The 14,159-nt window shown below is 42.5% G+C and overlaps 1 protein-coding gene across 9 annotated transcripts in view; it reads right to left on the reverse strand.

The window, feature by feature from the left end:
* The window catches only part of NRDE2 (NRDE-2, necessary for RNA interference, domain containing), a 54,711-nt gene that overhangs the window by 24,431 nt on the left and 16,121 nt on the right, over positions 1 to 14,159 (reverse strand). For all 9 annotated transcript variants that reach the window (XM_019009763.4, XM_004055563.5, XM_063698110.1 and 6 more), the window contains exons 4-6: positions 10,581 to 10,730; positions 2,101 to 2,548; positions 879 to 1,284 (exon numbers count right to left, since the gene is read on the reverse strand). In XM_019009763.4, the coding sequence (XP_018865308.4) occupies positions 879 to 1,284; positions 2,101 to 2,548; positions 10,581 to 10,730 (1,004 nt within the window). The remainder of the gene's footprint in view (positions 1 to 878; positions 1,285 to 2,100; positions 2,549 to 10,580; positions 10,731 to 14,159) is intronic.

The raw sequence follows: 14,159 nt of genomic DNA on the forward strand, positions 1-14,159 counted from the left end.
TCATCTTACTTGTGGTACAATTCCAGCTACTAAATAACACTAAGCTATTTGTGTAGATCACATACAGTAACAAATTCAAGACTCTGTGTCAGTGTGATAAATGCTTATATTTTGAGAGCAATGTATTTCTATCTTTAGATGCCAACAGTAATTAATACTCAATAACACGGGTTGTGATCAAATAAATGCCTGCTCTGTGCCGGACACTGAGCTAGACACGCCATGGATTATCTCGTTTACTGTGCAACACAGTCCTGTAAAGCAGGTTTATAGTATTGTTGCTGATGGAGAAACTGGGGCTCAAAGAGGACCTGCCCAAGGACACACGAGAGCCAGTGAAGGGCAAACCCTTCAGGATTCAAGGTCAAAAGTGATACTCTCTGGCTCTGCATAACATGCAGCCTCCAACATCTCATTACTGTCAAAATTAATGTTCCAGGTTCCTTCAGGACACACCAAAAATGTTAACAGCATAATAATACCCAAAACTTCTATTTATGCAGTGGTTCCCAGTCAGGGCATCTCATGGACATTACTGCCTGGGACCCTACAATTGGGTGAGACAGGTACATGCATCTCGACAGATAAGGCCACCGACTGCCAAAGCAGTTAAGAGACTTGCCTATGTTTAACTTGGCTAATCAGCAGAACCTTGTCCAGTGATATCTTAACTCTACTGGCCCTATTGCCCCCACCTGCCCTGGGAGCTCGGGGCAAATTTGTTACCAAAAAGAGTCGTAATACTTTTTTAAAAAAATCAGTTCTATCAAACAATTTAGACTTTTTCTAGAATAAATCAAAAATAGATCTTCATTTTCAAGTAAAGCCAAAAGAAAGTCTAACTCCTCCCACGTAACTGGATCTGGTTATCTCCTTACCAAACATGGCCTCTTCCGTGCCAGGCAACGCAGGGTGAGATAAGATGCTGCCGTCCTTAACAGCAGACAAAGTGCTCAAGCATTTTCCATAAAGACTGTGAATTTTTGATATCGAAAAGGTACTAAACTGGCTCTGGCAAAATAAAAGGTATTTCTGCCAAAGGGCTGTATTATTGGGATGCAAAAATATCAGTTTCTGCCACTCTTTGACCAGAGTGGAGGGCTCCCAGAACTCTGTGCAGAGCTTCAGCTTGGCCAGTTTCAGATCCACACTGCTCTGGTTGCTCTCAATGGCCCGCTCCAGAATGGCCAGCTTCTTCTCCAGAATGAGCTTCAGGGACCTCTTTCGCTTTTCCTGTTCTCCTTCCTCGATGGCATACAGGCCAGGACTTTTCATGACCTCGTCCTCAACAACAAAAACACCAATTTACAAATGCAAATGGACCTGGGAGATCCTGAGTTTCAACAATGCTTAGTGATTTTCTTACCACCCCCTAGGGACTTTCTTAAACCACCAGTTTGCCACAATTTCTTTTAAAGAAAACCTGGATCCTAAAGTGCTTGTGTCACCTGATATGTTTGATCTTGTATTTATCACTTAATTATCCACTCTCTGCCATTTTAAGCTTTGATTTCTGCATCAATGACTAGCATACAATGCCTTGAAAGTCTTTTCTGAAGAGCAGACCTTACCAATAAAAGGGCCAAATGTGGCACAAAATATGGTAATTGTATGAGTGGTTCAAAATTAGGGATTCAGACAAACCTACAAGTTTTCGAAAGAGAATGCATGGCTCTCACTGGGTAATACACTGAACAGCCCTCTCTCTCTGACAATTCCGTGAGCTCTGCCTGTTCTATTTGTACTTCAGGAATGCCTCTCCCTACCTGGTGAACATCTCTTCTTTCAAGATTGTGTTGAACTTCACCTTCTCCTTCTTGGTAGCTCTTTCTCCTCCCTCAACACAAGCCATTCCCTCACTCCACTCCCAAGTTACACATTACAGCATTTACTACCCCAGGGTGCACTTATTCTTCGCATGTCCATTTTCCTCATTGGACTTTGAGCAAGCTCAGGGCAAAGGCTCTATTCTAATAATCTTTGTATGCCCAGTGTCAGATTTCCTCATTTGCTCAAAAATTGCTGCAGAGTCCATCAGTTTGCCCAAAATCAGGAATGGCCTTCTAAGGTAAGAGAATTGGGATGGCAACACATACATACCTGAAAAGCAACAAATGCCATCCACAGCTGCGTATCCCGAGGATTCTCCCGCACCCTCCTGTTAAACTCCTCCACCTTGGCCTTGAGAGCCGCACTCTCGCTGTCTGGCTGTGCGTCTGGCTGCTTTGATTCCTGCTCTGGAGGACCCTGTCCTTGTAGCCAATGTGTGGTTGACTGATCATAAATCCCCAGAGGATTCAACCAGGTTGTAACAGGAGCCGCATCTTCCAAGTCCTTCACTGGTATAAAGGAGATGGGCTCAGATGAGGGAGGTTCAGTTTTACTGCTAATGGCAACTCCATCGATGTTCATTAATCCCACACTCTTCTTAGTAAAATAGCGTTCAACCTGCTTGCGTGAATGCTTCTTCTCTGTGGAATTCCCTTCCCAAGATATGCACTGCTTCTTAGGGTTAATGCCAAGGCAGGAGTCTCCTTTCCTCTTGTATCTGATATTAGAAAAAGAAAAAAAGTTACTGAGGGAATATGTGTACTACCTCTGAATGACTGAAGGCGCATTAGACCTAAACTCTCGTTATGCAGGTTCACTGCATATAACCAAATTCACCTCACCTTCAGATTGTTTCTATTTGGAGATACACAAGGACTAGTAATTAACTTTCTTTCTGCCTGGCTTGACTTCTTCCTATAACACTTTAACTCTTCTTTAACATCTCATGAATTTAAGATCATGCCTGTCTTCTAGATCTTAGTAATTTCTATTTTCCTGGAGCCTTGTAAAGAACTGTCACACACATTATGTCATTTGATCATCACAGCCGTATGTGACAGGCAAGGCAAAAATTATCATCCCTTCTCTTAACTGTTCCTAAATAAGGACACTGAGGCCTGGGAACCTGGATCATCTGTTTCCTAGACCAGTCCTGTTTTCTCAATATTTTCCTGTGTCCCTACTTAAGAAGATAACATATAGGCCTAAGATTCTTTTTTTAATCCTGAAACAAAGTATGTCAAATGAAATTACATTTGGTTATTTTCTACTCTAGAGGAAAAGAGGTTGGGTTCTAAAACGCTTTTATGGAACATGTAGGCGTCCCCAGAGTTAACAAACACATGACTACTGAATATTTGCACAGGCAAAAGCTAAGGAAAATTGTACATTTTTCTGTATGTATGTTAGCAAACAATTCAATTTTAAAAACGGGCAAAAGATCTGAACTGAAATTCCACAAAAGAAGACATGAATAGCCAATAAGCACATAAAAAAAAAAACTCAACATCATTAGTCAACAAGGACATGCAAATTAAAACCACAATGAGGTACCCCACACACCAACTAGAACAGTGTTAATATTTAAAAGGCTGACAACACCAAATGTTGGTGAGTAACCTGTGGAGTAACCAGGACTCTCATCCGCTGTCAGCAGGAATGTAAACTGGTATAATCACTTTGGGAAAAGATCTGGCTGTTTCTTAAAAAACTCAACACAGACTTAACCTATGACCCAGCAATTCTATTCCTACATATTTACCCAAGAAAAAGGAAAGCACATGTCTACACAAAGACATGAACACAAATGTTCTCGGCAGCTTTATTCCTAACAGCCAAACACTGAAAGAGTCCACGTGTCCATCAATAGAAGATGGATAAGTAAACAGAGGTACAGCCATACAATGGAATACCACCAGCAGTAAAAAGGAGCTACTGGTAAGTGCCTTATGGACGGATGATCTCAAAAACATTACGCTGAGTGAAAGAAGCCAGAAGCCAGATACAAAAGAGTACACACTGTATAATTCCACTTACATGCATTTTAGAACAGGTAAAAACGAATTGAGGGTGGAAACAAGTAAGAACGGTGATTGCCTCTGGGAGAATGGGGTACAGACTGACCAGAAAAGAGCACGAGGAAACTTCTGGCAGTCAGAGTAATATTTCACATTTTAACAGAGGTTCGGGTGAGAATGAAGCTTTGTGCATTACATTGCATGTAAATTTTCAATTAAAGGAATAAAACTAAATAAATATTGACCTCTAGTTAATAATACACATGCTGAAGTATTTAGGGGGTTGTTTATTGATCTGCAGTTTACTTTGAAATGCATCAAAAAAATAGGATGGGCTGATAGATGGACACATGACAAAGCAAGTACAATACAAACTTAATGGATACAAAGTTAATGGTAGATGTAGGGGGCAGTTATATGAGCATTCACTGTAAAAATCTTTCAACTTTTGCTGTATATTAAAATTTTTTCCTAATAAAATTGGAAATGCCATGGGGAGAAAAAGGCAGGGGAGAACTGCCTTCATCTTCTGTCAGCTCCCAGGAAGCTCCGCTCCACTTCACCTTGGTTCAGGGCCAGGCTCTCTCCCTCACCTCTGTGGCTTCTCTGCAGTCAACAGGTCCCCTCTCTAAGTGCCTCTGCCCTCCTCACTGACCAAACACAGCAAATTCCACTGTAGGGGACTATTTTCTCACACAGACATAAACATTCTCTCTCAAACCTTTTATCTACCCTCCCTCCCAATTCTTTCTAGACTCTCATGACAGTCTCTTGCCATTCCATCTATGAGTCAAAAACAACCTTAACAAAGATGTGATGAGATAAAATAGCACTAATGTAGGCCGGGTGTGGTGGCTTATGCCTGTAATCCCAGCACTTTGGGAGGCTGAGGCGGGTGGATCACCAGAGGTCGGGAGTTTGAGATCAGTCTGGCTAACATGGTGAAACCCCGTCTCTACTAACTATACAAAATTAGCTGGGCGTGGTGGCACACGACTGTAATCCCAGCTACTTGGGAGGCTGAGGCAGGAGAATCACTTGAACCCAGGAGGCAGAGGTTGCAGTGAGCCGGGCTCAACCCACTGCTCTCCAGCCTGGGCAACAGAGTGAGACTCGGTCTCAAAAAAAAAAAAAAAAATAGCACTAATGTAGTTCTAAACAAGGCTGCCATTCCCTAAGGAACAAACTTTAAGTTAAAAAGCTAGTTTTGTTTTCCTTTATCCTCTTTTAATAGTATTGATTCCTCATTAGTCTCACAAAAAATATACAGTATTTTAGATATTCATATAATCTCTTGAAAAATGTTTACTGTTTCCTGACTTTAAACTAACAGCTGCATTTTTATAACAAATTAGATGAAAATGATAAGGGAAGGGGAAAAATGTTACTGGCCTATATTACTATCTACTTTCAGACACTATATGTGTTTCAGTATGTATTTATATGTGTGCACATACATCCTTTTTCAAAATACTTGATATCACATAGTTTCAGGCCTGCCTTCCTACTTTAAAGCATCTCCCCATACCATTAATCTTAGAAAATATAATTTGTACTGACTTCAAACTGTTCCATTGTATGGATGTACCACAATTTATTTAACCATTTCCCAATCGTTAGACATTTAGGTTATATCCAGTTTATCACTTAGCATGAGATCTTAATAATTATACAGGACCTAGGCTGTAATTTAACACAATGTTTCCCTAAATGAAGGCACTTTTGCTATAAAATCCTTATCAAATAATCAACTAACGGCCAGGCGTGGTGGCTTCACATCTGTAATCCCAGCACTTTGAGAGGCCGAGGTGGGTGGATCAATTAAGGCCAGGAATTTGACACCAGCCTGGCCAACATGGTGAAACCCCATCTCTACTAAAAATACAAAATTTAGCCGGGCTGCTCTTGAACTCCTGACCTCAAGTGATCCACCCGCCTCAGCACTTTGGGAGGCCGAGGTGGGCGGATCACAAGGTCAGGAGATTGAGACCATCCTGGCTAACACGGTGAAACCCCATCTCTACTAAAAATGCACGGATTACAGGTGTGAGCCACTGCACCCATCTACAGAAAAATTTGCAGGGTTTCCCTCTGTTACCCAGGCTGCAATGATGCAATATAGCTCACTGCAGTTATGCAATATAGCTCACTGCAGGCTCAAAATCCTTCAGCAGTCCTCCCACTTCAGCCTCCTGAATAGCTGGGACTTCAGGCACATGCCACCACACTCAGCTTATTTTTTAATTTTTTGTAGAGATGCAGCCTCACTATGTTGCTCAGCCTTGTCTTGAACCCCTGGCCTGAAGCGATCCTCCTGTCTTGACCTCCCAAAGTGCTGGGACTACAGGTGTGGGTCACTGCACTTGGCCAAAAATGTTTATATAAGTCCTTAGAAGAGTGTCTGCCATATAGTAAGGGTTAGATAAGTTTAAATTATTATTTTTATCAAAGTTGGCTCCTAAACATAAGCCAACTATTTTATCTGGTGTATAGCCAAAGAAATAACAATCTATTCCAAAAATGGAGAAAAAACTGACTGAGCTGAACTTCACTATCAGACAGTATATTAGTCTTAAGGAATTTTCCAAATATAGTTTGACTCTAATTTTCAAGTTACACACTAACTTTAGAACCTAACCCCTGCTTACCACAATACTCCCATACCCAGTGTCATTGTGGGATGCTCACAGGAGTAGAGGATGTGCTACTCTATACTGAACCAAATCTGACTTCCCGGAACTTCCACTCATTAGTACTGGTTCTAACTTCACAAGTCACACAAAACATTGTCAATCCAGCCTCCAAGGGACAGTCCATCCAAGCTTAAAGACGATGATCGGGGGTGGGAGGGGGGAAAAAAAGAAAAAAAGACAATGATCATATCCCTGCTTAGGCCAAATGCCCATCTAGTCCTCACATGACAGTGCTGGTCAAATCCTAACCGTTCACCTTCATTTCAATGCTCTCGGCGTGTCAGTGTTCCTCCTAAAGTGTGAAAATTCAGTACCTGACACAAAATTGTTAACTGCAGAACCAGTTCAAACTACTTCAACTTTGTCAATAACAGAACAATGAGTTGTTGTTCAGTTGCAGTGGACCCACAGCTCGCAAGTCACAAGCACGCACAGATGAATCAAGTGTGCCCAATTGGTGACCCCAAAGCCAGGGAACAAAAATGTCAACCGCACAGGGAACCAAGGTACCTAAACCAAGGAGCACGGACCAAATTAAGAAGTGAGGAGAGTTGCTGCAGTATGAACTTAAGAGCCAATAACCCACAGGCCGGGCGCGGTGGCTCACGCCTGTAATCCCAGCACTTTGGGAGGCTGGGATGGGCGGATCATGAGGTCAGGAGATTGAGACCATCCTGGCTAAAACGGTGAAACTCCATCTCTACTAAAAATACAAAAATACAAAAAAACTAGCCGGGCATTTACCTTCCCAGAGTCCATGCATGTGAGTCAGGTCGCACGCATTGGCCCAAGAGAAAAAAGAAAGAAAGAATAAAAGCTGGAGAGAGTGAAGCAAATGGAAGATACAAAGTGGGATGGAAGAATTAAATCCAAAGCGCCAGGCAATCAAGATGAATGCAGGCTGAATAAACTTGGGCGAATTTTAGTGGCATACGGGAAAAAAAAAAAATTAGCCGGGCATGGTAGCACGCGCCTGTAGTCCCAGCTACTTAAGGAGACTGAGGCAGCAGAATTGTTTGAACCCGGCAGGCGGAGGTTGCAGTGAGTCGAGATAGCGCCACTGCACTCCAACCTGGGTGACAGAGCAAGACTCCGTCTCAAAAAAAAAAAAAAAAAAAAAGAGCCAAGAACCCTACACTGACTGTCTCCATAACCCAATCAAATCACGCCTCAATGTACTTTCCTATCTCCCTCACAGTTACTCTCTTCCTATAAAACACACAGACCCCATCTGGGGGAGACAGATTCAAGTGCTGCCTCCTATTGACCTTGCAGTAAAGCTGCTGCTTCTCTCAAAAGCTGGTGCCATAGTATTGACTTCTATGCACTTGAGGCATTAAGCCCATTGCTCAGTGACAGTATTCCCACTGTCCTCTGACCAGCTCAGACTGCCATGGGATCAATATCTTCCCAGACCTGGACATTAACAGTTATATAGCTACTAATCCAGGCAAGATTTGTCTTGTGTAAACTTTACCAAATGGCTAGGAAATAACAATGCCCTAAGCCCTTTAGCAGTGGTATCCTTGCAGTTTAGAATAAGGCTGTTTCCAATTACTCTCTCCCTAAGGCTGTGCCATTCATTAGCAGAAGCTCAAGAGCCACTCTGTTAGTACACTCCCCTCCTTTCACCTATTAATAAATACTAACCCTTTATATTTGCACACCAATTTCCAATTCCATATCAAATATTCTGATACTTGAGCGCAAGGCATGGCAGAAGTTACAATTTCCAATTTACAAATGAAGCAACAGAGGCTCAGACAGGTCAGGTGATTTGCCTGGGACTTTATTGCTAGTAAATGGCAAAGTCACAAAGAGAACCAGAGTCTTCTGTTTCCAAATCTAGAAAACGTCCTACCACACACCCTGTCTCATCTTTCTGCATGGGTGGTGAAAGAACATTTGAAATGTGAAGTCAGAGACACGCGGGTTCAAACCCCAACCCTGCTGCTGCCTGGCTGCATGATCTTGCGCAGTTACTTAACCTCTTTGCGATTCCTTTTCCTCATTTGTAAAATGAAGAGGGTTCTCCTCGTCCTCCTCACAGAGCAGCTGTGAGGATCAGACAGGCTAACTTAAGTGAAACAACGCACACAGCACCACAGCCACTACCTCATGTCCAATCTCTGTTTGTTGACTGCCCTTTTTTTTTTTTTTTTTGAGACACAGTCTTGCTCTGTTGCCCAGGCTGGAGTGCAGTGGCACAATCTTGGCTCACTGCAACCTCCATCTCCCAGGTTCAAGCAATCATCCTGCCTCACTCCCCTAGCAGCTGGGATTACAGGCATGTGACAACATGCCCAGCTAATTTTTGTATTTTCAGTAGAGATGGGGTTTCACGACGTTGGCCAGGCTGATCTTGAACTCCTGACCTCAAGTGATCCACCCGTCTCAGCCTCCCAAAGTGCTGGGATGACAGGCGTGAGCCACCGTGCCTGGCCCAGCTGCCCATCTTTTACTGGGAATCTACCACATCTGGGGTAGTACCCTGTGGTGGCATGGAAAACCAAGTAATACCTCAAGGAGCATTAAGATAACTCAAAAATATATGAATACATTGAAAATATAATAGTCATTTATACTCAACCATAAAGTTTCCATTGACAGTAGGTAGATTAAATATGTACTGAATAAAACAACTGCTATTAACTCATTGGGAAGGAAATTTTAGTTGGAATTTATTACGTGGTGAGGTATAACGTCAGGATGGATGAGTGACAATAGGATTAAAATCTGGAGATACAGCAAAGTAATGGTAATGGACATTTATTTCACAAAGTCATTAGTCTATAAAGAATAATAATCTTCAAGATCTCCTCTTGGCTTTATATTCTAAGACTGATGATTCTCTATCTTCAATTCTCATTATCTGTAAACTATCTGGGAACAGACTGTGTGTTATTGTTCTTTATGTTCCCCACGGTTTCTCACAAAGTACTAAATGTCTAAAGCAGGGGTATCAGATATGGTTTGGCTGTGTCCCCACCAAAATCTCATCTTGAATTGTAGTTCCCATAATCCCCATGTGTTGTGGGAGGGGCTTGGTGGGAGGTAACTGAATCATGGGGGCAGGTCTTTCCTGTGCTGTTCTCGTGATAGTGAGTGTCACGAGATCTGATGGTTTTATAAAGGGCAGTTCCCCTGGTTTTATAAAGAGCAGCCACCATGTAAGACGTGCCTTTGCTCCTTCTTCACCTTCTACCATGATTACGAGGTCTCCTCAACCATGTGGGACTGTGAGTCCATTAAAATTCTTTTTCTGTATAATTTACCCAGTCTCAGGTATTTCTTCATAATAGTATGAAAATGGGCTAATACAGTATCCAATCTTTTGGTTTCCCTGGGCCCCACTGGATGAAGAACTGTCTTGGGCCACACATAAAATACACTAATACTAATGATAGCTGATGAGTTAAAAAAAAAAAATCACAAAAAAAGTCATAATGTTTTAAGAAAGTTTACAAATTTGGGTTGGACAAGTTTGGTCTAAAGGGTTTAGTAAGTACTCAAATATTTTTGATTGCCAAATTAGAGGGGAAAAGTTCAAACTCATTACTAAAGCAAATATCACCTATTTTTATGATTATCTGATAGTGTATGCTAGAAACATTTTGAAAAAGTCCTTACCACTAAATGTCATTTTTTAAATGACGATGTGGGGAGTGGATAAATGAAAGCTTTCCAACTTTAAAAAATGACATATAGGTTAGACCCAATGGTTATCAGATAGTCTGTCACAATTAATTATTACAAGGTACTTTTGGATTCACTTATTCAACAAATACTTATTGAACGCCTACTGTGCCAGGCACTATGCAAAGCACCAGGGATAAATAAGATTAATCTGACTTGACTTCAAGTGTTAAGCCTTCATTTTAGAATAGGAGATGAGACATGTGCCTGAACAATGCAATAAATAAAACCCAACAGAACTGATGAAAGAGAGAAACAGGCAGGCAGACAGTGCCAAGAGAGTTCCCGAGGAGAAAAAAGTCACTTTCCTACAGTGAAAACTGGGGGAAAACAAGGTGACTACCTTGCTATATCCCCTCGGTAGAGAGACTTGTACTCCCAGTTCGCAGGATCTGGTTTCTTATCTGTTCTGAAGGTTTCTCCCGTCACAGCCTGAATGTCCTCAAGCCAAACAAAGCGATGTCCAGTATCAGCTGCAGCATTATTTCCTTGACTGCGGGACAAAGGAAGAAGAAGAAGGGAGAGGCACTTTAAAAAATCTTCCAGTGACACAGGTGGCATTTTCAGCAATATGAGTGTTAAACACTTCAAACTCCACATGGCATCAAACACATCTAAGCACATTAAATGTACACGTGCCACAGAGATGGAAGAGGACTCTAGCTCTGGGCAAAGAGTTTTAAAAAATAAAGCAAAACCTGTCACCACTAAATGACACTCTACCAACAAAAGAAGTCTTCCTATCTCAAAAATTAACCTGAAGAATATAGGTATACAGCAGTTCTTTTAAAATATTTCATTTAGATTACTGTAACCTGAATTTCAAATATATTTATAAACAAGGTCTTTTCCTAAAAAGTATTCCTGCTCTGAGGCACCTTAGAGGGCTAGGCAGAGGGAACTCCCACACCTCCAAAGGTGACAACACCAATAATCAAGTGTGCTGCCCTAACTTCACCTAACTTACTTGAAAGTGCCTAGATACTTTATTCCAACTCAAAACTTCTCTAAAAAGCCATGATTCTGAACTGCTCAGCCTCCAACATCACTTAGGCTTGGTCTCAGCCTCATTTTTTTTTTTTTTTTTTTTTTTTTTGAGACGGAGTCTCGCTCTGTCACCCAGGCTGGAGTGCAGTGGCGCGATCTCCGCTCACTGCAAGCTCCACCTCCCGGATTCACGCCATTCTCCTGCCTCAGCCTCCTGAGTAGCTGGGACTACAGGTGCCCACCACCACACCTGGCTAATTTTTTGTATTTTTAGTAGAGATGGGGTTTCACCATGTTAGCCAGGGTGGTCTCGATCTCCCGACTTCATGATCCACCCGCCTCGGCTTCCCAAAGTGCTGGGATTACAGGTGTGAGCCACCGCGCCCGGCTCAGCCTCATTTTTATGGTCTGGACTCTGTATTCGCTGTTTTGCTTATACGTCTGGACCTCGTAAATAAAGGGCAGAATCACGAGGCTCCCCTGAAGACAAGACCCTAATCTATCTCTCTGAACCAATGTGTAGGCTGGCAGACTTTCAGCTCAGATCCAAAAGGAACCACTCCCGGGGCGTTAAGTGAGAGGGAGGGAAGGTTTCTCTGGCATCTAACATCTTCTTCCTCTAAAGAAAATCAGTTCATAATGCTGCTGACACAAGGTGACAAAGTAGTCAAAACAGCCATTAACTGTTGTTCCATCTCTGCTTTTCAGCTCTGCCCAGGTACAAATAAAGATTTTGGAGGCTTCTTAATTACTCTTGGCAGGGAATATAAGGGAATGGCATTTCAGGAACACTAAGTAGCTATTCAATAAATAGTTGTTGAATGATGAGCCTCAGGTTAATGTATGGAGATTTTAACATATTTCCCAACTGCAGAGGGCTTCCTGTCTACAAAAACCATAAGGGGCAATGAAAAGATGGAGAGCCTACTGCAAACTGATTGATGCATTTGAGAAATAAATGGAAAGCCAACTGGGAGAAAAAAAGGAGAGGCCAGCTGCAGACCGCCCCTGAGGACTCAACAGGCCCTCTCCTCTCCCCTCGGCGGTACTGAGCTAAGGAAGCAGGATATGGTAGTCTGGGCTGTTTGCAAGGAAGGAGCTGCCTCCACCTGAAGGTGAGGGAAAGCTCATCCCAGAAACTCAAAGTCAATTAGTAGCTGTGGCCTCTGGGGAAGTCATTTGTCATCACCCTGAAACAGAGTCTCATAGGGTCTGCTACCCTCACGAACCCACTTTCCTGACATCACAGAAAGACTCTCACAATTCACTAATATTGTAGTCCTTGTCTATGTGGAAATAAATAATTCTTCCAGGTCACCTTCTCGGGAAGAGAATACATAAGTTAATAACAAGACAGTAAAAGAGAAGGATAAGAACAATCTTAATAAGGATATTCTATAAAATATCAATAAACTTAAAAATGCTACCTGGATCATAAAACTATCAAGAGGCTGTAAAGATTCCCCGACATGATTAAGCATAGGCTGAAATTAACTATCCTTCAAGTTCTAAAGATAGTTCCTGTGTGGTTTCGGGAAATCCTTTAAAACTCATTTTCCCCAGCTATAAAAAAGGACAAGTAGCTAGAAGGTGAGTTTTGGGAAGACATAACAATTAAAGTAGCTTGCTTTAAAGACACAGTAAAAAGTTAAGGATACCAATAACATATTCATTCATTCATGTAACAAAAACAAATTCAGTGCTTACTCTGTAATGGGCCCTGTGCACCAAGTGCTGTGCGAATATGGTGGTAAGCAAGACAGGCCTGATTCCTACCCTCAAAAATTCAGTCAAATTCAGAACCTTTTTGCTCGACTGCTTTATTTTTCCCTCTAAAGAGTAAGCTTGGGGGCTGGGTACGGTGGCTCACGGCTGTAATCCCAGCACTTTGGGAGGCAGAGGCAGGTGGATTACCTGAGGTCAGGAGATCGGAGATCGAGACCAGCCTGGCCAACATGGAAAAAACCCGTCTCTACTAAAAACACAAAAATTAGCCAGGCGTGGTGGCACATGCCTGTAATCCTAGCTACTTGGGAGGCTGAGGCAGGAGACTTGCTTGAGCCCGGGAGGCAGAGGTTGCAGTGAGCCGAGATCGTGCCACTGTACTCCAGCCTGGCCGACAGAGCAATACTCTGTCTCAAAAAAAAAAAAAAAAGCTTGGGTTACAAAAATTAGCTGGGTGTGGTGATGCATGCCTGTGGTCCCAGCTACTTGGGAGGCTGAGGCATGAGAATTGCTTGAACCCGGGAGGCGGAGGTTGCAGTGAGGCAAGATCGTACCATTGCACTCCAGCCTGGGTGATAGAATGAGACTCTGTCTAAAAAAAGGAAACAAAAATTCCTGAAGAGTTGCAAAAATCTCAACAGCACTATTTCTTTTTTAGAGATGTTCTAGACAGGTACCTAAGTTTTCTCCCTTCTAGACCATATGAGCAAATAAAGGAGAAAGTTAAATGAGCAATAATTCAGGTAGTTTCACCATATACCACCTGTCCCACCTACAGGCAAATACCCCTCTACTTAGGAAGACATTCAACTAGGCACAGAGAAAAGGCTGTATTGAGCACCTATGCTGTGGCCATTCTGTAGAATGAATTGAACAATATGCTCAAGGTAGAAAGCAGAGTAGGCCACAGTGGCTCATGCCTGTAATCCCAGCACTTTGGGAGGCTGAGGCAGGTGGATCACCTGAGGTCAGGAGTTCAAGACCAGCCTGGCCAACATGGTGAAACGCCATCTCTACTAAAAATACAAAAAATTAGCCAGGCGTGGTGGCAGACACCTGTAATTCCAGCTACTCGGGAGGCTGAGGCAGGACAATCGCCTGAACCCAGGAGGTAGAGGTTGTGGTGAGCTGAGATCGCACCACTGCACTCCAGCGTGGGCAACCGGAGTGAAACCCCGTCTCAAAAAAAGAAAGAAAGAAAGCAGAGTAA

The sequence above is a fragment of the Gorilla gorilla genome, chromosome 15, assembly GCF_029281585.2.
Source record: "Gorilla gorilla gorilla isolate KB3781 chromosome 15, NHGRI_mGorGor1-v2.1_pri, whole genome shotgun sequence".
In the NCBI taxonomy this organism is placed as follows: domain Eukaryota; kingdom Metazoa; phylum Chordata; class Mammalia; order Primates; family Hominidae; genus Gorilla; species Gorilla gorilla.